This window comes from Scaptodrosophila lebanonensis, unplaced genomic scaffold (assembly GCF_003285725.1).
Source record: "Scaptodrosophila lebanonensis strain 11010-0011.00,11010-0021.00 unplaced genomic scaffold, SlebRS2 tig00000001-arrow-pilon, whole genome shotgun sequence".
NCBI classification, from domain to species: Eukaryota; Metazoa; Arthropoda; class Insecta; order Diptera; family Drosophilidae; genus Scaptodrosophila; species Scaptodrosophila lebanonensis.
In genome coordinates this window covers 4171640-4192467 of record NW_022060529.1, presented here as the reverse complement: position 1 = coordinate 4192467, position 20828 = coordinate 4171640, and the positions used below count along the sequence as shown (strand labels likewise).

Below are 20828 nucleotides of genomic sequence, written 5' to 3'. Positions count from 1 at the left end.
ATTGTTGTGACGTTGTATAGCACTGTTGGACTGCAGCCCATGATTGTCCAGCACTAACCGTATTTTGACGCGAAAGGAAAGAAGCAAAGACCACGGCTGAAAGAGATAATTGTTGAAACTATAGATTGTACTCTCCATAAACGGGAAAATGAGCTTTTTACGTAGCTCGTTGCGGTATGCCCACACCAATGGATACACAAATCTTTTGTACACGCCCAAGGGCGAGTACATCATAACTTGCGGCTCTGACGGCGACATTCGCCGTTGGACTGATGTTTGTGACGATGATCCTAGCTCGAATTGCCTGGGCGAGTTTGTCATGTGCATTGCCTACACGGGCTCTCGGGTGCTGGCATCCACTGATCGCAATACAGTCCAGGCATACACCTTTCCTGACATGGAAAATGATGGTATTTTGATACGTTTTACTGCTCCGGCCACATGTCTACGCGTTTGTGGTGAATACACGGCTGCAGGCAGTGAGGATACGACCATTAAAGTGATACGCGGGGAAAACACGGGCGAGGAAGTTATTCTTCAGGGGCATACTGGACCTGTGCTGGCCCTGGATTTGTATCCCGAGCGCCAAATGTTGGCATCTGTCGGCGGCGACGGCTGCCTTAAGGTATGGAACGTTGAAAGCGGTGTAGAATTGAAGAATATTGAAGGCCTGCCTCACGTCAATAGCTTTGAGAGTGCCATCTTGTATGGAACGCCCAGCTTTGAACCTCTGCGCGGCGAACAGTTGGCTTATGCTTTGGACAAGGAGATTGTGGTGCTGAACACGTCCAGCTGGGAAGTAGCCTACAAGCTGCAAGACGAACGCGTTTCTAGCAACTACAGTTGCTGTCAGTTTTCGCCGAACGGCCAGCGCTTAGCCGCAGGCACTACTGGTGGAGAATTGAGCATATTTGATGTACATCGCCGCAAGGCATTAAAAGTGGAGGCTCCGCCCAGCGACTGCAACGCAATATCGTGCCTCGCGTGGAATGCTGCAAACGAAGATGAGTTGGCCTTTTGCGATGCCACAGGTCAACTAGGCACTTTATTTATGGGCGAGGAACTGACGGAAGACAATGTCGATGATGGGGAAACTGCAGCAGAAGATCTGTTTGGGGATATGGAATTCACAAACGACAATGAAGCAACTGAGGCGGCCGATGACGATGGTGATGGCGTTAGTCTTGAACAGTTAAAACGCAAGGTCATGAACAACGCCACATCCTATTCCATAAAAGATGGGGCTGCCCTCCATGATCCAGACGATGAGCACTCCAAGTGTTCGTTGGCTTCGAGCGTCGCTCAAGTGGGTTTAGCATCCATGCCCAAATTGTTTAAGCAACAAGTAGCCTTTCAGCCCAGTTCGACTCCCAGTGATTTGGAGCACCGCTACTTAGCATGGAACGATGTTGGCATTGTAACTGCCCACACAGATCCATCTGGAGATGGTGCCATAGACGTCGAGTTTCATGACGCCAGTGTCCATCATGCACTTCATATCAGCAACTATAATCAACACAATCTAGCTAGCTTAAGTCGCAGCGCTCTTGCTCTGGCTTCCACAGATTCCAGTAAACTGGTGGTGATAGCTTTAGCTGCTGCCGGCAACAAGGAGTGGTCGCTAAATCTGCCCGACTGTGAGTCTGTAGAGGCACTGCTGGCAACAAACAAATTGATTGCGGTTGCAACAAGCTCCCATTTTCTTCGTCTCTTCAGCGTCATGGGTACTCAACGCGAGGTATTGAGCATTCCCGGGCCAGTGCTGGCGCTGGCCGGACATGAGAATAGCTTGATCGTAATTTACCATAGTGCTTCACCTAGCCAAACACAACAGCATCTGGCAGCTATGCTAATCAATGTGAACGGCTTGAGTTTGCGCGTCCAGCAGTTACCGGTGCCACTCACTCCAGGTCGGCAGGTCACCTGGTTGGGCTATAGTGATTGTGGTTCGCCCGTATTTGGCGATAACATGGGCTTGGTACAACTCTACCGTCAGCAAAGCAACGCCTGGTTCCCCATTTGCGATATGATGAAACAGGCTATGAGCGTGTCTCACAATTATTTCATCATTTCAGTGTCCGAGCGAAGTCAGATTATTCAGGCGGTTCTATGTCGTGGAACGTCCTACCCTATGACCAATCCGCGGCCCATGCTGCAGGAGCTGCGCTTGCAACTGCCATTATGCGACATTGAGGTCGAGAAATCGGAGCAGGAGGATCTCCTCGTACGTGCTAGCATTATGGATATCGAAGGCGCCGAAAAGTTGCAAAAGGAAGCGGCTATCAAACTTTTTGCACTGGCGTGTCGCAGCGAGTGCGAGACCCGCGCTAAAGAGTTGATCGAGTCCATTGCGTGCACCGAGCTGCTGCAGCTGGCCGTCAAATATGCCTCCAAGCTGGGACGCATTCATCTGTCGGATAGACTATGTGAGTTAGTTCCGCAACTAGAAGCGGTTCAGGAGGCACGTAAGCAACAACAACTACTAGGTGTCAATGGTATATCGGCCACCATTGTGATACCAGCCACGCCCACATCTCTAAATGCCACAACTACAAAATTGGCACCCAAAGCAATGGAGCTGAGCGGCTCTAAGCGTAACACTCTAAAACGCTTCTCCAACTCGCCCAATCTCTTCAAGGCGGTGGCTCGGCCTTCAACTCCCGAGCCGCTGCCGCTAGATACGCAGGAGAATATATTTGGTGAATCGGAATTACAGTCGACCAATGAAGTACCAGAGCAACGCACGCCACTTAATTCTGTTAATCCATTTGCCATGAAACGGAAACTGGCCGATAAGGGCGTCATATTTGGCTCGGAGAAACTAAAATTGGCGAAAAAATGAGATTCAATTATGTTAAGGTTTTATGTTTAAAAGATTTTATGTATTTGCTTTTCGAGAATAATTAAACCGTAATTTTAAACAGACGCAATATTCGTTCAGTGTTGGGAAGCATTTGCCCAAACACAAATTATACCAGACCACCTGTTATTTTCATTTATGAACGGCGGAAACCTGTTTGCAGTCAGCAAGACCCACCTACAAATGCATGTACATATGTATGTATGTGCCTTTGAATAAACATAAATCGGTACTTTCCCATTTAAAATGTTCACAGAATTTGTACTCACATACATACATATATGTATATGTACAAATGTTTGTATCTCGTCAGCCTATCTGCTCTCTATATTTCAACCTACAATCTACACATTTGATAATTTTCCTTTGTTGTATATACAATACATACATATGTACATATACCTAAAGATATACATAAACATACATACATATACAGAATACAGTTCATGTATTTAACGGTTACACAAGCTGAACCATTACAAATTTGCAGTGCTACTTGTGAACTAACGATCTTCAAATTTTAACTTTTCGAACGCTGGGCAGGTGAGTGTGTGAGCAAACTGGCAATCAACATTCTCTGCATTAAAAACTTTTCTTAAATACACTCAAAAAATTTCGCACATGCGCTCTTCTTAGAATTTTGCAGAGTCCGTTACTCGCAGGAAAGAGCGCATTGCATATGTACATATAAAGACGCTGGCACTTTCGCCGCGCGCATCAGTGATCGTTGAAAAGTTCGTGTGTGTGGTCTGACTGTGCCGGTCGCGTTTCCAGTAGCAAAAAAAAATTGTATTCGTACGATCTGCCGATAATTGCAGTGCAGGTTCGTAGTGTATTGTGCAGTGTTATTGTTCGTCACCGCGTTAGCTAATAGCGAAAATCACAGTTGATTACAATTTAGAACTTGTATCGTGTACCCTTTGTTTTGTTCCACAAATTGTTTGTGTAGGGTTTTTAGTGGCTGTTTCGCTAAATTGCCAAAGAGAAAAGTTAATTAAATAAAAAGCAAGCAATATGACAAAGAGCAAGAACCAGAAGAAAAAAGCCGCAGCGGCCAAAAACATTGTTGGCAAGCAAGTAACAACACTCTCGCCAGAGCAAACATCATCGTCCTCACCGCCCAAAAACGGAACGCAACAAGGCGCACCAACGCGCAATGCATTGAAACCACCCATACCATGGGGTAAGTCTTTTGTCCTATTCCACCTAATATTATCTCGAGACGATCACCTTTGTGCTGATAAGCTATCGTTCAATCAAAATATCCACCCACAGAGCGTGAAATAATTGGCACATTTCTGCTAGAGATTAGCGATACTCAGGTTATAAATGCGCGATCTGGTTGGTTGGTGGATAAAGGAAAGTTAAATCGTATCTTCGAAAACTATATTAATTCCGCTCCAGATCATGCCGGGTTACGTGTCAAGCTAAATGACAATGGACGAAGAATAAATGTAAGTAACAGATATGCACTTGCAAAATTGTACAAATAAACATATGAACATGCATACATACATATGTACATATGTATGTATGTGTGCATATTATGCTAGCTGTTATCGAGCATTTCTTTCTGTCTACTTCTCATTGAAATTGTTGTGCAGTTCAGTTCGTCGCTGTTATTATCAGTTAGTCCGTCTCACAGTTTTATTTTCATCTACCGTACCCTTTGTCTGCCTCGCCTAAACCAAGTGGATTAGTCATTTGCCGCTTCGGGTTTTGCCAATTGTTAGTTGTTGGCTTTGGCAGAAGCCGTCACACATACTGTATGTGCATATTTGTATGTCAATATGTGATTCCCGCACACACACACACACACACATTCGCGCTTGAACAATGAACAATAGTTAAACTCGTTTATTTTTTAATCTGCGGTTTTAAGTGAATGTGCATGGTTGAGTGTAAAGCACAGCTTTGTAATTATTTCGTACGTGTATAAATATTCATAATAACAACAAATGGTTTTATTTTACCCAAATGTATAAATCAAATGGTTTTAGTAACAATTGAGTCGCCAGAAGCAGAAATATATTAATTTTGCTTACATTTACATGATGTTTATGTTAATGCTTACATTAACGAATATATTATAATTTTTACTTTACCATCGATCAGTTTTTATACCTTTGTACAACATACAGTCATATAACAGAAAGCTATAAATAAAAAATAACTTTTGGTATAAATTTATTAAAACTGAAAAAACTTCCGCGCACATTCCGTTACATTTTGAACACATCCAGTCCCCGTTTGTTGTTTAGTGAAGTGGAACAGATGGTCTATTATAAAATTGTATCTCTTTTACCTAATCGTTCACTTTATTCCACGGTTACTAATCTATTGTCACCATTAGCGTCAGCTAGAAATAAACCTATTTCAATATAATTAATTCGATGTTCTTATATCCATATAGTTTTTTACCCAATCCCATTTTAAATAATATCGTTTTCATAATCACTATATGATACAATCTACTGTATGATCTGCGCGGTAACTGTTTAGTACAGAGTATAAACAGGCTATTGGGGGGGGGGCTTAAATTGGATTTCTGCTGCTGTAAAAATAATGTTTTGGTAGTTACACAAGAAGTCTGTACGTTTACAATGTGAAATCATATGACTATTAAGTCGTTGAAACTCATTCCAATGCACACTGATTATGTGCTTACGGGTTTCCGGGTGCTGAAGATCTTCTTTCAATTTGTAAACAATAAAAATGTATCCGACTAAAATCCAAGAATATAATGTAATAATTCAGCAACAGCCATAGAAAATAAAAACATATAAAACAAAATAATATACATATTATTTTGGTACTTACATACATATGTATGTTTTACTTTAAATATTATATAGTATGAATATACATATCCATACATATACATATATACATATGTACTTATTTTTGCAAGTTGAAAAAACCCTCAGTTCGCAGCTTGGAAAGTTACGCTATTTAACTTAGCTATTTGAATAATCACATTTCGTGGAAAAGATTTCCTTCAAAATATATGTACATACATACGGTATTTAAAAAAATAAAATTATTATAATTGAATTTTGACTTCGTGGAATATATATATATATATATATATATATATATATATTTATTAACACCTCTGGGTAACACTTTGCAGTGCCTACTTCGGGTATTATAATGTATAGCTACAAATGCATTCAATTCAATTTTGTCCATGGTATTTGTGCGTACGCCCTTTTGTCGACCAATTGTGCTCATGTGAATTCCCGTATTAAATAAATAATAGTGCATACATACATACTTGGGCATAAATATAGTGATAGTACTGTAATGAAATACTTTTCGCTGATAACAAAAGAGCCTATGTAGAGCACATGTATATGTATACTATATTTATATGCCTTAGCAGGTGTCAGATAACTGGCAAGCAATTCAATTTATTTGCTTAAAATATAAAAACCGACAACGAAATATTCAGTGAAATGGAAGGAGAAATAAATATTTATCTTTAACTAATTGCGATTGTCTGGTGTCTGTTTTTGTACAAAGATCGGCTCATTATTGCATAAAACCAACTTTTTGATGAACACGCCGCGTGGAGATTCCAATTATCGCATAAAGGACTTCTCCCTAATGGAATTTCGCAAAGAAAAGTGCAATGAGATTGATGAGAAGCACAAGCAAAGAGATGAAGCGATCGTCAGTGGAGTAACTTCGGAGTTATCAGAAACTTCTGAGGACGATGTGGCCAATGGCGTTCCGATCTTGGAAGGTAATTGTGGGCTGTTGCATTGTATAATGATACAATATATTAATAATATCAATTTGTATTTGAAGAAAATGTTGTAGACGAGAATGCGGAGGCAGTGCAGTTGATGTATCAGAAGACAAAACTCCAAGAACGAAAAGAAGATTTCGTGCTTGACTCCATGAGCTGTTATATTTGCCAATGCAATTTTAATACTATTGAGCAATATGAGGCACATATTGAGTATCACGGGGACGAGTCGGAGTTTCAGTCACTGGAGAAAATGGAGAAATTGTAAGAGTTGCAAGTGCAAATGTTTATAGTTGGATAACAATTCTATTTTACTGCCACTTTTTTTGCAGTTCCACGCCAATGCTGCAATTGTCTTATCAAACCTGTGTAGACAGTCACTTCTTTGGTTTTACATTGAGCACAAAGCTGGCCAGTCTGATCGTTGAAAAAATCATTATTGTGCAGTCCCGTCAGTTTTATTACGTCTACAATGGCCGTATGCCGATGCCAGTGCCGGAAAATGGAAAACTGCAGTTCTTTGTGGATTCACACGTTTTCATGATTTTGCGCGAACAGCCCATCGTCATTGGCTTCTCCCAAACTGTGGATGGTGTTGCCAAACAGCATTATGTGGAGCAGCATCACTTTATGGTATGTACATATATGTACATATAGTAGATTTATACATACTATAGTACGGAATTTGCTTCATAACCGCTCTTTTATTGCATTGCAGCGCACAGACGTTTTACCGAAGCCGGCATTTGCAGTAAACCCTTATCGGTTATCAAACAAGAAGACTTTTAAGGCGAAAATTAAACTGGACCGTGCTCGACCACCAACCGAGGTGATCAAGGCCCTTAAAAATGCGGATGCACAGAACGGCTTGGCCGCTTATGATAAGCATTTCCGTAGTTATTATGAGAGTGGGCGCAAGCTTAGCTATGAAAACATGAGTGGCGCGCTGAAAACGCTTTTGCAGGTTGAGGACGTCGAACAAATACAGCACTATGTGTCATTAAAGCAGAGTAACGTAGAGCTGCATCAATTTGGTAGAGATCTCTCGGTAAGGATTAACACTTATGGACGAAACGCTAGTCTCGAAGATGTTCTCTGTCCTTCCGACGATGTGCTGATCATCAATGAGCGTGTCACCAACGGCAGCGGCGGCGCCGGGGGATCAAACATACGCCAAGTTCTCGAAAACAATAATGTTGTTTTGGACATTGCTCTGATGGACTTTAGGGCCATTATAGACTGGGCCCGCAACTTGGATCAACGCTTTGGACCAGTAGATAAGACAAAGCATGAGCCACGCGTCTACTTCGCTCGTGTGGTGGGTGTGTTTGGGCAGCGTGTAAACATCACGTGCGAGAGGAAGCTACCCGAAAATGAACGTTTTACACTCATCTTTCGGCCCCTGCGATCTATTATGCGCTATCAGTATAGGGCACTGCAGGCACTCGAAACCATTAATCATACCCATGCTAAACGTTTACTCTATCCCGAATTGCCAAGAACGGAGACTAAACCGTTGGAAGCTAAACTTCAGTTGGCTAACCCATTGATTGCCTCAAATCCGGAGCAGCTACAGGCTGTACAGCAAATCGCATTGTCTGAAAAGCTGCCAGGACCCTATATTATCTTCGGCCCACCAGGCACCGGTAAAACAGCCACCGTTTGTGAGGCTATATATCAGCTGTTTGTTCGTCGTCCCGAGACGCACATTCTAGTACTGGCCGGCTCCAATACTGCTTGTGATGAAGTAGCTCTACGCCTGTTGCGCATCATTGAGAAGATGCCAGATACAGCGCCACACCCGCTCACTCGCATCTTCTCGGTCACTTGTGATCGACGCATCGACAATATCGACGACTTACTGTTAGAACACTCCAACATGTATGCTTTGCACTTTTACCCGGATGTGCAGACCATCCACGAGTATCGCATTGTGGTCTGCACGCTGAGTTTGGCCGGCAAGCTGTCTACAGGAGGCTTTGCCATTTCAGACAACGGTCAGAGTGTGTTCACGCATGTTTTCGTGGATGAGGCTGCTGCCTCCACGGAATCAGAGGTGCTTATGGGCATTACATGCACCATTTCGTCGAACACAAATATCATACTTTCTGGAGATCACAAGCAACTGGGCCCGGTGCTGCAATCGCACCGTGCAAATGAATGGGGCCTGTCGCTATCGCTAATGGAGCGTCTGCTGCAGCGGGAGTGTTATCAGGTTGCTCCAGATGGAACCTATAATGTGACTCTACAGACGCGTCTTCGACGCAATTTTCGTTCGCATCCGGAGATTGTGGCGCTCTACAATTATCTGTATTACGATAATGAGCTAATGGCGCATGCACCATCCAGTGAGTATTGCTGCAGTCTTATGTGTAGTCAAAATTAAAAAAAAAAAAAAACCAACTATATTTTACTCGCGTGCAGAGAACGTGTGCTTGGTACAGGAGTGGTTTTATAACCCCAACTCAGAGTTTCCCATACTTTTTCATTCAGTGTTCGGCACGGTGTCTAAATGCTCGATGAGGTGAGTTCTCGCACTTATATATAGTATGTCCTTATGCTGAACATGTTTGTGCTTTTCAGTATGTGCAACAACAAGGAAATTGATGCTGTAATGGACTATGTCAAGGACCTCATGTATTTTGGCATTAATGGCGAAAAGATTTCGCAAACAGACATTGGCATCATCTCACCCTACAAGAGCCAGTATCAGCGCATTCAGGAGCAGCTGAACATGCGCAACTGGCAACAGATTGATTGCGGCTCCGTTGAGCTATTCCAGGGTAAAGAAAAGCAGATTATTATTGTGTCGTTTGTGCGGTCATTTACGCCCGGATTGGGATTTCTAGACAATACTCGCGTGAGTTACAAATCACTTACCGATTATGGATAATTATATACACATACATACATATATAAAATTTGTCTTGCAATTACAGCGGCTAAATGTTTTGCTTTCGCGGCCGATGTCCTTGCTTATATTGATTGGCAATCCGCGAACTCTAAGCCAAAACAAAGATTTTCTCTATATCATCGAAAAGTGTCGTAAGAACAGGACCCTAATTGGATCTCCCTACTTTAAGGATGATAACGACAATGAGATTAGCATCGAGGGGCGAATTAAAAACCTACAGATTGGCAAGTGGCCGACACCGAAGCCCGCATCAAACAACAAGTCCAGCAAAGGGACCGAGGACAGCGCTGTTGTGTTGGGACAATCGGTGAAGAAAAGTAATAACACAAATCGTAGAAATAAGAACATTCAGAACAGATGCATGTATGCATGCGTATGGAAGAATATTTAGTATAAGAACTGATGCCGGTTTAACAAGATACAATTTTGGTCAAGTAATCAAGCCCATTTCCACTTAGAACTTGCCTTTGAGCATAGAATTCAAATTTTCCGGATGGGAATGCGATATGGCGTGTTTCGTTTCCTAAATTTTTTTGGATAGCAACTTTCGGACCATAATCTTATAAATCTTGTAACATTTGAGCTCGCAGTTACAGAAGTGTTGTAAAAATTTCAGTTCATTATTTTGTCCTGGTACAATTGTGCAGAATTTATTAATAATAATAATTTTCAATCATGAAGTTTCTCTCCTTATCTCCATGCCTGTCCTAATAGCCAACGCCGTATAGAAATGGTATTCGTATAAATCAGTTGAATTGCCATACCTTCGGAATTTTTAAGGTTTAGATCTTACAAACAATCATAGCTACACTGTACTGCTATTCCGTTAAAAGTTTTGTTGCAGTGTTGCAGTGCAAATGTCGATCTCATGATTATATCGATTTCGAACACTTCACCGTTTTATAGGTTTTGGGGCTGTCCCGCATTTTTAATTAATAAGTTTTCCTTTTAAAACACAGACTTGACAGTAGAAATGGGAATTGTTAAACAAAGAAATGTGTTGGAGATAAGAAATTGAAGCCTTTAGCTCTATTATCAAGAATTTAATATTAAAAATTTAATCTAGATTTCAATGTTAATTTTCAGAAACTTCACGTACGCAATCGTTTAAACCACTAAAGGGTTATTCCTATAATAAGCAGCAGTTGTTACAATGCAACCCAAAGAACAACGAAAACACGAAATCGGAGATTGATCAACTATTTGATGAATTACCCAAAGTACCAAGCGATTTGAAAAGTGATTGCAATAAAAGCAATAAGACCCAAAAATCCACTTCCAGTGGAATGCAAAATGGAAGTATAAGTTATACTCCTGTTAGCTCCATAAACAATGCAATTAATGGACCTGTCTTGATTCCTGGAGCTACCAAGCCTTCTGTTACAGGATTTAAGAAAGCCTCTACTATTGTAAATGGAAATCCCTTGGGCTTCAGCAATGCTAGCACAGCAACTAGTTCTGCATTAAATAATAGCACGTCTGGAACAACAACATACAGTAGTGTGCAAGGATCTGGAATCTATCGGCCTTCAAATGATTCAATTATTTATCGGCCCATTCCACACACAGTATTGTCACCCACACGCCCGGAACTGATCTCCAGCGCCAACACCAGAAGTATTGTAACCGCAGGTGTAGACTCTTCTAGCCGTTACCGTTACGTGCCGACCGACGTTAATCGCTTCGAGAGTACCCGTCCGAACGAAATCCATCATCCCCCCCTCGATAATGGCTGGAGGAGAAGCTCTAACTCATACACCTCTGGATCGAACCCTTCCGGAAGTAACGGAGGTTCTTCCCAGGGCAAAAATAAGAATCGTTGTGTTATGATGTAAGCTGCAAGAGGAGTTTAATTTGCATATGTGAACTAAGAGGGTTTTTAATGGTCTAAACATATTAGCCCATACTAAATCCTCTTTTTGACTTTGCTGTTCAGAGCGCTGCAATTTGAAGAGCATTGCAGTTTTTTCTAAATAGCAAAATTATTTTCTTAACTTCAATTGGGTAAAGAAAAATTAAAGTACTGCACACATAGATTAGTGTGCCTAGTCCTCAGTAGGTATGAGAGGATGCGTAAATAAGATTTAAACGTCATTTCATGATTTTGTAAAAATGAAATGTTCGTTTAATTAAAAAATTCTGGTTGTTTCATAATAGCGTTTGGATTCAAATCATTTTTGTATCATACTGAATAGAGTAGTAGGGATATTTCCCAAATTTGACTCGATGTGTGCATTTTTGGAAATGAATTGGGAAGATAAAATAAACTTATCCCCACATGATACATTTGTGTCTTTGTAAAGATGTACATACACGTATGCCATATAAATGACGAGAAATTAAAAAACATATCACTAAAGTGCTTCATTTTCTTACATCGTAGTAATAATTTTGATATGAGCGTGGTTTTTGTTAACGGAAAACTTTATTCCTAACCATAAAAAACAAGCCATCTTACTTAATAAAGTGTATCAATTGTTATCAATAAAAAGAGTCCTCACAAATACACATACGTTTTTCATTCAATATTTTCTAGGATGCTATGTACATTGCTAATAAAACGAGCTATTATTTTGTTTCAAAAGTTATAAGCCGGATAATAGTTTATTTATAATACTGTCGTTCGGATCATTTTCTGTAAAATGTAAAAACTCCATATGTTATATTTGATTAATCACTCAAATGAAATGAAAATTGATACATATAGTAATAAGATTTTAAGGTTTTAGAGGTCAGTATATGCTAAAAGGTTATACTAGTTCGGTTTAAATGCATAAAAATATGTACGACTGGGAAGCATTAAGTTCACATAATCGAGATCAGCATGCCGATACAAATCGATATAGCCATGTTTGTTTTTCCCTCTGTGTGGATGAACGCCTGGATTTCGGAAACTGCAGACCAAACTTTTATATTTTATGTTTTTTCTTCCCTTCTCACACTATAAAATTTCGTCAATACTGTCTACACTTACGAAGCTAAATAAACCTGTATTTGTATATTTTACCTAGTCCTCTAACTTCCTTGTGGTTATCCTTAAATAGCAGTTACGTTTGATGTACGATTGCTTAAATATTTTTCTTAAATCAATTTTAGTTTTGTTTAGGTTTTTAGTGGGTGTATGTTTTTTTTTTATACCCTGTACCCGTAGGGTAAAAAGGGAGGGTATATTAGGTTCGTGCAAAGTATGTAACATGCAGAAGGAAGCATCTCCGACCCCATAAAGTATATATATTCTGAATCAGCATGATGAGAGAAATCGATCTAGACATTTCCGTCTGTCTGTCCGTCCGTCTGTCTGTCTGTCCGTCCGTCTGGATGAACGCAAGGATCTCAGAAACTATAAAAGCTAGAATAACCAAAGTTGGCATCCAGATTCTCCTAGGTCCGAGAAAGAACGAGTTTATTTTATTTTTTGGAATTTTCCCCCCTTCCCCCGCTACAGAATTTCAAATAGCTCCCATAGCTTTTCGGGTATTTGCCGAATGGGAGCTGTCGCATTCGTGCTCTCTGTGTGCGAATTTCATTTTATATGTTGTATGGTTAGTGGTACAGGGTATTACACTGTCGGGCTTCTTGACTGTAGCGTTCTCTCTTGTTATTCTTTTGTTTTTGTCTATTATCATATTTTCGTAACAATTCCGAAAACGAAGTAAGCAAAGCCAGGCCAAAATGGATAAGTAAATATCTATTCCACAACTTCCTTCGGTGTAGATCAAGAATAAATAAACATATTTACGCATGTATTTATTTAGTATCGTAGAAGGCGGTGTACAAACTATCGAATTGAATTTAAACAAACGTACTGAGGCTTTTGTGTAATCCTAGTGTTGCCCATTTACTTTTATTCGCACCGATTGCATTTTTTTTATACATACATACATATATATTTTAAATTTGAGCTGTACCCCAAAATTTACAGTTTTACCTTTGGAAATAATTAATTAAAATTCGGTGCTTGAATAACTTACACATTCTTATCTCTCACATTATTGATCACTGCTTTAGAATCTGTCGAAAATAAAATTAAGTCTCCTAGAGTTAAAAGCAACAAAATTACTGTATATCGAGCAAAACGAATCGTAGAGACGAACACAAACAGAACCACAAATTTGAACTGTAGATTTCGTGACTTGGAAAATTTGGTAAAAATTGTGCGCCTTTATATTGATATAAAAATTCCCAAAATGAGCGCTGCAAGCAGAGCCAGAACGGGTCGCCTTAGCAGCGGTGGCGGCCAACCAGCTGGTGGTCCTACAACCGCAACTGGGCAGCAGCGACGTCCACAGGGTCCAACGCCGCAACGACGCGCAACGACAGAGGCACGCTTCGCCAAGTTGGCGACGCCGCAATCGTCACACAGTACCGGAGCACGCCGTCGCCTAGGAGGTGCTGCTGCTCATGGTGGTGCGGGTGGTGATGGTGGCACCGTTGACTGGAAATCACGTGGAAATACCAACAACAATGGAAGTGGCGCTGGCGCAGTATCTTCACGCATGCCACGCCTGCAGCAGCCCACCATTTCCTCATCCCTGCGCGCGGCCGGGAACAGGCAATCGGACAAGGAACAGCGTGACAAGGCGTCCGCTACAGTGGCCGCCATCATGATCAAACACGATAAGTCGGGTAACAAAACTAAAGCACTGAAATGGGAGATTCCAGTGGAAGTGGAGCGCAAACGCACACCGCCGGCGGTGAGAACGAGCACGGGCCCTAACATAGGCAGTGAAAAAAAGGAGAAGGTACTGAGCCAGATGGCTAAGCAGGCAGCACGGGCACGGCTATGGCCTCAGCCGCAGGCAAGGGCTGCTGGAGGTGGCGCGCTTTTGAAAAAGGACAAGCCGCCACAAGGGGATAGAGCAAAGTCGCCGGGAGAGCCAATTGGCGATGCACGTGGAGCTGATAAGCAGCAGGAGGAGACGGCAACAGAGGAAACAGACCTCGCTAAGCTGCTTGAGACTGGCGTGCAGACGAACGAGGCTGAGATTCTCAATCATGATTTGCTTGTGGGAAATATTAAGTTGATGGTTCCTTCTCAGAATCTGGTTGATCAGATCGAGAAGGGGCGCCGGGATATAAAGACCAAGCTCGAGAAGCAGTCGTTACGTAAATTTGCACCGCATGAGCAACAGGACGAGATTCGCTTGACCGAACTCAAAGAGTTTATGGAGCGGAATTGTGTGACCAAGCGTCAAGTTAAGAAGCCTGTCCTCACCTATGGCAGTTACGAGGCAAGGTAAGCGACTTGAAAACTGCATGATTTCATATGTCCATATGTATATTTGTATTTTCTCTAATTGTGTAGTCATGCCAGCAATGTCTTCAAGTCCATGGATGATTTCTTTGCAAGCGAGGTGCCCAAGTCAGAGTCGATAACCAACATTAAGGAGCGCATCAAGCGCAAGGAGCGGGAGCTCATGAGTCTTTTCGATGACGTTGACCTTAATGAGAAATAGCCTGGCATGTATTAATTGAGATCATTGCAGGAGCTCTCTAATTTTTTTTTTTCAATGCGTACCAAAGAAAATTAATTAAAATTATTTGTGTAAAAAACGAAATTTGAATCTCAGCTTTGAAATCTTGATACTCCTAAATGCAAATGCATATCATTGTTTAAAAAATGTTTGTAATCTGATTACTAAATAGTTATTTAACAAATTATACTTTGGCCAATTGAGGCATAAATACATACATATTGATCTGCGATCGAATTATAAATAGGTATTTACTTACGATTACGAAAACCTGCACCTCCTTCGGTTTTCTTGACGCTTGCGATGTCTACCAGTATATATTTTTTAATACAGTCTAATACGTTTTAATATTAAAACAAATTTATTTTTTTATGTCAACAAACATTGACTGTCGACATAGAAAATAGTACATAAAATTTTTTAAAAGCATCCTATAAGCTAGAAAAGCCTAAGAAGGAGAAATCTAATCAAATTACAATAATATCTAATTAACGCCTCCGACCCGGTTGGGGGAATATTATTTGCCCTTCGGCTAGCTATGCCCCGTCTCACAGCCATGTGTGGTCAGAGGCGTCAATAACACTAGTTTGTTTTACTTTATCTCATGTTGCATAACTTAGATGTATTAAACAGTTTTCCATACTACTAATCGGACACTTATTTGTTTATTCACGAAAACTTAACTTAAAACTTTTCTTCTACTCTTATAACAGGTTAGATATTTTTGTAGTCTGAAAACATTCAACTTTTTCATATGTACATGAAGGGTAAAAAGGCTACATGTATTAGGTTTGTGCCACAATATTTTGAGCCCACATTGACCAAGTCTGGTATTTAGACCCTCCGAGTCCCTAGGCTGCACGGGTTTATTTTATATTTGGGTTAGATATTATTCACTTAGTGAGGTAAGTTATAGCGATTCAGTCAAATGCCTCCTCAAATAGTGCTTTGCTACATATAGTATATAACAATAGTCGTTAGTTAAACAACACAATATCGCATCAGATACTGTCGAGCCTTCTGCTTGTTTCCATTGGCCCGGTAAATTAGATGCAAATTAAAGGCAATCTCATGTTGGAGTCCCAGTGTTGACTTATGCTCTTCCAGCAGCGGATGCTGCACGGCCAGGGCCCGTTCATAGTAGTCCATTGCGAGATTCAATAGATTCGCCTGATGATAGATGCGGCCAATGTTATAGTAAATTTCTTGCTGCGTACACGATGTAGTATTGCCCCCATTGCGCAGCTCCGCATAGCGATGGGCAAAGGCAATCGACTGCGCTACTGCTGCTGTTTTCCGTAGTACTTTCTTTTGTAGCGCCAGTTGGTTAAAGACAACAGCTATGCAAAGGGCTACAACTGCTTGCGGCTGCTCATGCAACATGGGAACGTAGATGTTTAAAGCGTATTTATAGGAGCTGCAGTTAAGATGATAGTGTCCCAGAAAGATGCGATTCTGTTGCATGGCCAGTGGATTACGCTGGGCAAAGCGGCGCGCGTAACGGAAGTAACGCATATCCTCGCCACGTTGCACAAGCAGTGAAAGCAAATTCCAATGATTTATGTTGCCCACGTGCTTAGATATGAGCTCTCGCAAATAGGAGAAGGCAATGGAACAGTCATTGTTGAAATAGCAAGCTAAGATCATTACGCGCTCGACTTCTTGGTGATAGCTAAGAAAACGCTTTGTCGTCACCATTGCAAACGCAATGCGTTCAACCGCACTATGCATGCCATGCTCATGACCAATGCGAACGAGCTCAAGAAAGAGATCGATCTCCATTTTAATGGTCAAATCCGAGTTCTCATTGGCGGCGGCTGCATTTTGACTCTTTAATGTCTCCTGCAAGTAGTATGTGTGTAAAAATCATGAATAGTTTACTATATTTTCAGCAGACATACCTGAACTTCTCGCTCCACGCCTCCTGTTGCACTTTCTGCCATATTACGCATTTGTATAATGGCTTTTAGGCCTTCCGTGTTGTACGCGTTGCCACTATTTGAGGCAGCTACCAGCTCCTCGCGATTCCTGAGCTTGATCGAGTGCCGACCGAGCAGGACGTAGCCGACCTCAAGGAACTCCTCGATGCGTCCAATTTGCTGCAGCATCACGCAGCGTTCGTAAAGCAGGCGGGCGTGCAACGGCTGACCTTCATTCTCGCCCTCGCCTGGCTGCTCTAGTGCCTTTACAGCCTCCTCGTGCTTTCCCTGCTGCTTAAGCAGCGCGGACAGCGTAAACTTGGCTTCATAGCAAAATGGTGCAAGCTGAACAACACGTTCGTAGCATTGAATAGCCTCGTTAGTTCGATTAAGCTGGCGCAGACACTCGGCCTGTCGCAGCCAAACAAAAGCCGGACACTCAAAGGTATCGTCGTCCGTAATGGGCCGCATTAGTGAAATAGCCTCGGCATATTTATGCTCCTGCATCAATGCCTCTGTAATGTCCATGTACAGCTCCACACGGTCTACCGTCAACGTTATGTGCGTGTGTACGTTTTGAACGATGTATCCGAGCAAATGGTGCGCACGCATGTGTATTAAGCTAACGCACAGCTTAGCGCGTAAATCGGGTAAATAATCATTTGGTATTTTGCAGAAGTGAATGACCTCCAGATTATCTCCTGCCTCCAGGTCTAGATCTGTGTGCTCTCGTAGACATTGCAACACTTTTTTGTATTGCTTGTTGAGAATGAGAAGCTCCAAAAAGATGTTAAGATCACCAAGGGAAAAACGTGAACCGCAAACGCTATACGCTCCATTCATGGCCTCTAGTGCCAAGGCATGCTTTTGCTGAAGATGAAAAAAACTCGCAACATTTCGAGCCGTTGACAGACAAAGGGCCCACTCGCTTGGTGGCATTAATGGCAACATTTTTAGATATGTAAACATCGCGGTGTGTCCCTCGCCCATGCGTTCTAGCAGCTGGGCCTTGCGCAAACGCAGCAAGTAATCCTTATGGAGCACTTTGATGGCCTTGGTGTAATATATGCGGGCACGGGACAGCTGCCCCTGCTGGACCAGCATATCTGAGATACGTATCCACAGGTCGCGATCTTGCGGATTTAGATGTGCCGCTATCGTAGAGAATTGTAAGAATTTTACATCGTCGCGATTCTCGTAGATCTCGGCCAGAGTATAGAATGGTTCACTTGCCAATGGATTCTGACGTATAATCTCCATGCATATTTTCTCTGCTGTATCGTAGCGACCGTAAGCAAAGGATAAGTTGGCCTCTCCCATAAGACCAAGGAGTGTTGGGCTGAGTGCGCTGCGGCGCCCAAAATTTCCGCTGGATTCACCAATTCCAGAGGGCTGTTCGGTATGGTCTTTCTGTGGGGAGGTACTTTGTTGCCTCGCTGCACGCTTTTCAGCTGCAGCAGTGCTTGTGGAAGCCACAGGATGCCGCTGCTCAAAATCATCATCATTGTCATCTCCACAAATTCTATTATCTTCCTCGACCATTGTCGCCGCTTCGCTCTGCACCTCTTCAATATCCTCATCATCTTCATCTCCTGGCTCCAGTTTGGTACAAAACTCTGGAAATTCTCCTTCTCCCTGCACATATCGTCTAATTAGAGCTCCTTCCTCAGCCGCCTGTCGTTTGAGGGCGTCGTTGTCGCCTTCGCTAACAATAAATTCTAAAACCTGTAAGGGCTCTGTTTCCTGAAATTGCTCCAGTTCGTTTTCAGGTACATCATTGCTATCGATTTCCTCGATTTCAATAAGCACGTCTTCGTTGGCGCCGGCTTCCATTTTATCTTCGCATAAACAAAAACACACACGATTTCGATTGAATTAGGTAGTGCTGTAAACGTTGGGGGACAGTGTTGTAAAGCAATTGAATTTTTACAATGCGGTGAACTGGTAGGGCATTTAAATTAAATTTAAAAAAGCCCCAAAAATGGAAACAAAAAAATGTACACAGAAAGTATCAATGAAATACAGAATAAAATATATAAATATACTCTTTTATTAGTAAATAGCATAGAACTGTTGATTGCAAACACTTATAATTATATAGTAAAATTAAAAACATGCCATGCTATTTATGGTCTAAACTAATGTTGTTCCCATTTGCATCGAGGTACAAAAAATCACATTTCGGTTCCATATTAATATTGTTTGACGATCGTACTTTGATTGTAAATATGTACGTTGAATGTGTAGCGATGCATACATTTTTGTATGCTGATCACTAGGGGCTCGTATGGATGGAAGATGAAGGCACATAGTTCACGAGGAGCACTCAAATCAACAGGCATACGCGCCTGTGAGTTCAGGCGAAACGCAATCAAGCCGCTGGCTTTGTCAAGGAACTGAATAGGTGACGTTGAGCAGATTTTTGGTCGTTCCATCGGTGAAACCGCTTTTTCATCATAGCAGAATAGATTACAGTTTAAATACGGTGTCGTTGTAAAACTCTGGCTGCTGATAGGTACGGACTGATTAAAGCGGATTACTGCCTCATGCAAAAGTGCAGGTGATTTTGCAAGGCTTTGAATAGTTTTCCGTACGATTTGGTTTGTGGACGATAAGGGTCCGGCGCCTGTTTGAAAGGACCGCACGTTGCAAAATGTATCGTTATATTTCAATACAATATTAAGAAACTTTGCAGATTCTTCCTGATATACGCCTACAACGTTTTCGCTGGAGATTGAATAGAACACGAATAAACGGCGTGGTGTCATAGATTCCATTATATCATTAACTCCTGGACGTTCCTCATACCGCAATAACATAAACTCATTGTCGATAAGCTGCATTTTTTCCATCACCATGAACTCTATCTGTGGGCCAGAAAGGAGTACATTAATTGACTATATTTTAAGAGTGACCATGCACTACTCACAAAACTAAAATTCTTGTAAAATTTCTGATAATTTACGCACTTTTGCTCCCTCGTCATCATGTCGTCACATTCGAATTGCTTGTAAAGAAAACTGAGGACTCTTTGTTTTATATGCGTTATGGCCAATTTGCTGTTAACATTTATGGGGCCAATGTCTTCATCAATATTGCTCATATGACCACGCGGCCTGGGGCCAATTTGCTCCTGTCTAACCAAGACCCCATTGACAAGCTCGAATATATGGACGCATTGATACAGCCTTGATAGGATCGCAATGGTATTGCCATACACAGAAACCCCATGATTGTGTGACATGGTGATGGCATCGTGTGGTAAGATCACTTGATCAGATATTATTCCGAGCTTCAGGTCCACAACACTGAAGAGATACGTGTAAGGAACAACTCTGTCATAGATATCGGGGTAACGCAAATAGTCGGAGGGTGGCAGCGCGTGGGCTGCATATGGTAACATCGCAGCGATTAAGACGTAACGCCCGTTTTCCAGGAACACGCTGAATTCCCGATGCAGATGATAACGTGCAAAATTGTCTTGACATATGTTCAATACGAATTTAATGTGGAACAGTTGATCAAAGAGTTTCTTACGAAGCATATCATTAGATATCCATTCCTTATTGCCCACGCCACTTTCACTGAGGACTTCTCCAGCCGCCGCGATGCCCTTGTAATTGTACACAAGCAATGAATGTTGATCGTGGGAGAAGCCGATTAGTTTGCTGCCGTCTGGAGTAAATTTGCGCAAGTAAATAGACGGGATATCAACATATTGAACAGTGAGATTTGGAGTGATGCTCCTGTAAAAATGCCACGGTGTACTTTTCTTTTTATGTTTGAAAACCGATTCGCGATTTTGCAGCATATGCACAATATTTAGCGACCGACTTCTATTTTCGGTTGCTTTCAGAAACGTCGGTGAATTCATTGTTATTTGCTTACGACTACATTTGTTTACGGA

General features: G+C 41.7%; 5 protein-coding genes across 8 annotated transcripts; 3 read left to right on the top strand and 2 right to left on the bottom strand.

Annotated features, from left to right (window-relative positions):
- Nucleotides 1–76: 76 nt before the first annotated feature.
- On the top strand, nt 77–2925 carry LOC115624868 (WD repeat and HMG-box DNA-binding protein 1). Of its 2 annotated transcripts, XM_030519724.1 has the most exons (2): nt 564–625; nt 688–2925. In XM_030519724.1, the coding sequence occupies exon 2, from the start codon at nt 1052–1054 to the stop codon at nt 2840–2842; it is 1791 nt and encodes a 596-aa protein (XP_030375584.1). In that variant the 5' UTR covers nt 564–625; nt 688–1051; the 3' UTR covers nt 2843–2925. The 2 variants fall into 2 exon arrangements, with proteins under 2 accessions (XP_030375576.1, XP_030375584.1); XM_030519716.1 differs by having other exon boundaries at nt 77–2925.
- A 675-nt stretch (nt 2926–3600) lies between these two features.
- Nucleotides 3601–11976, top strand: LOC115632864. Of its 2 annotated transcripts, XM_030530131.1 has the most exons (10): nt 3601–4043; nt 4136–4314; nt 6386–6608; nt 6674–6878; nt 6947–7247; nt 7333–8962; nt 9039–9138; nt 9198–9474; nt 9554–9845; nt 10615–11976. In XM_030530131.1, the coding sequence occupies exons 1-10, from the start codon at nt 3875–3877 to the stop codon at nt 11361–11363; spliced, it is 4125 nt and encodes a 1374-aa protein (XP_030385991.1). In that variant the 5' UTR covers nt 3601–3874; the 3' UTR covers nt 11364–11976. The 2 variants fall into 2 exon arrangements, with proteins under 2 accessions (XP_030385991.1, XP_030386001.1); XM_030530141.1 differs by lacking the exons at nt 3601–4043; nt 4136–4314 and adding an exon at nt 4703–4787.
- A 1392-nt stretch (nt 11977–13368) lies between these two features.
- On the top strand, nt 13369–15219 carry LOC115633365. Its single transcript, XM_030530813.1, has 2 exons — nt 13369–14764; nt 14834–15219. The coding sequence occupies exons 1-2, from the start codon at nt 13716–13718 to the stop codon at nt 14982–14984; spliced, it is 1200 nt and encodes a 399-aa protein (XP_030386673.1). The 5' UTR covers nt 13369–13715; the 3' UTR covers nt 14985–15219.
- Nucleotides 15220–15501: 282 nt separating this feature from the next.
- Nucleotides 15502–18754, bottom strand: LOC115634616 (general transcription factor 3C polypeptide 3). The gene is made up of 2 exons (XM_030532464.1): nt 16904–18754; nt 15502–16844 (listed from the first exon to the last, which is right to left on the bottom strand). Exons 1-2 carry the CDS (start codon nt 18752–18754, stop codon nt 15984–15986), a joined length of 2712 nt encoding a protein of 903 aa, XP_030388324.1. The 3' UTR covers nt 15502–15983.
- A 187-nt stretch (nt 18755–18941) lies between these two features.
- On the bottom strand, nt 18942–20778 carry LOC115633708 (DET1 homolog). Of its 2 annotated transcripts, XM_030531170.1 has the most exons (3): nt 20459–20778; nt 19851–20401; nt 18942–19788 (listed from the first exon to the last, which is right to left on the bottom strand). In XM_030531170.1, the coding sequence occupies exons 1-3, from the start codon at nt 20730–20732 to the stop codon at nt 19114–19116; spliced, it is 1500 nt and encodes a 499-aa protein (XP_030387030.1). In that variant the 5' UTR covers nt 20733–20778; the 3' UTR covers nt 18942–19113. The 2 variants fall into 2 exon arrangements, with proteins under 2 accessions (XP_030387030.1, XP_030387029.1); XM_030531169.1 differs by having other exon boundaries at nt 19851–20778.
- Between the last annotated feature and the right edge of the window lie 50 nt (nt 20779–20828).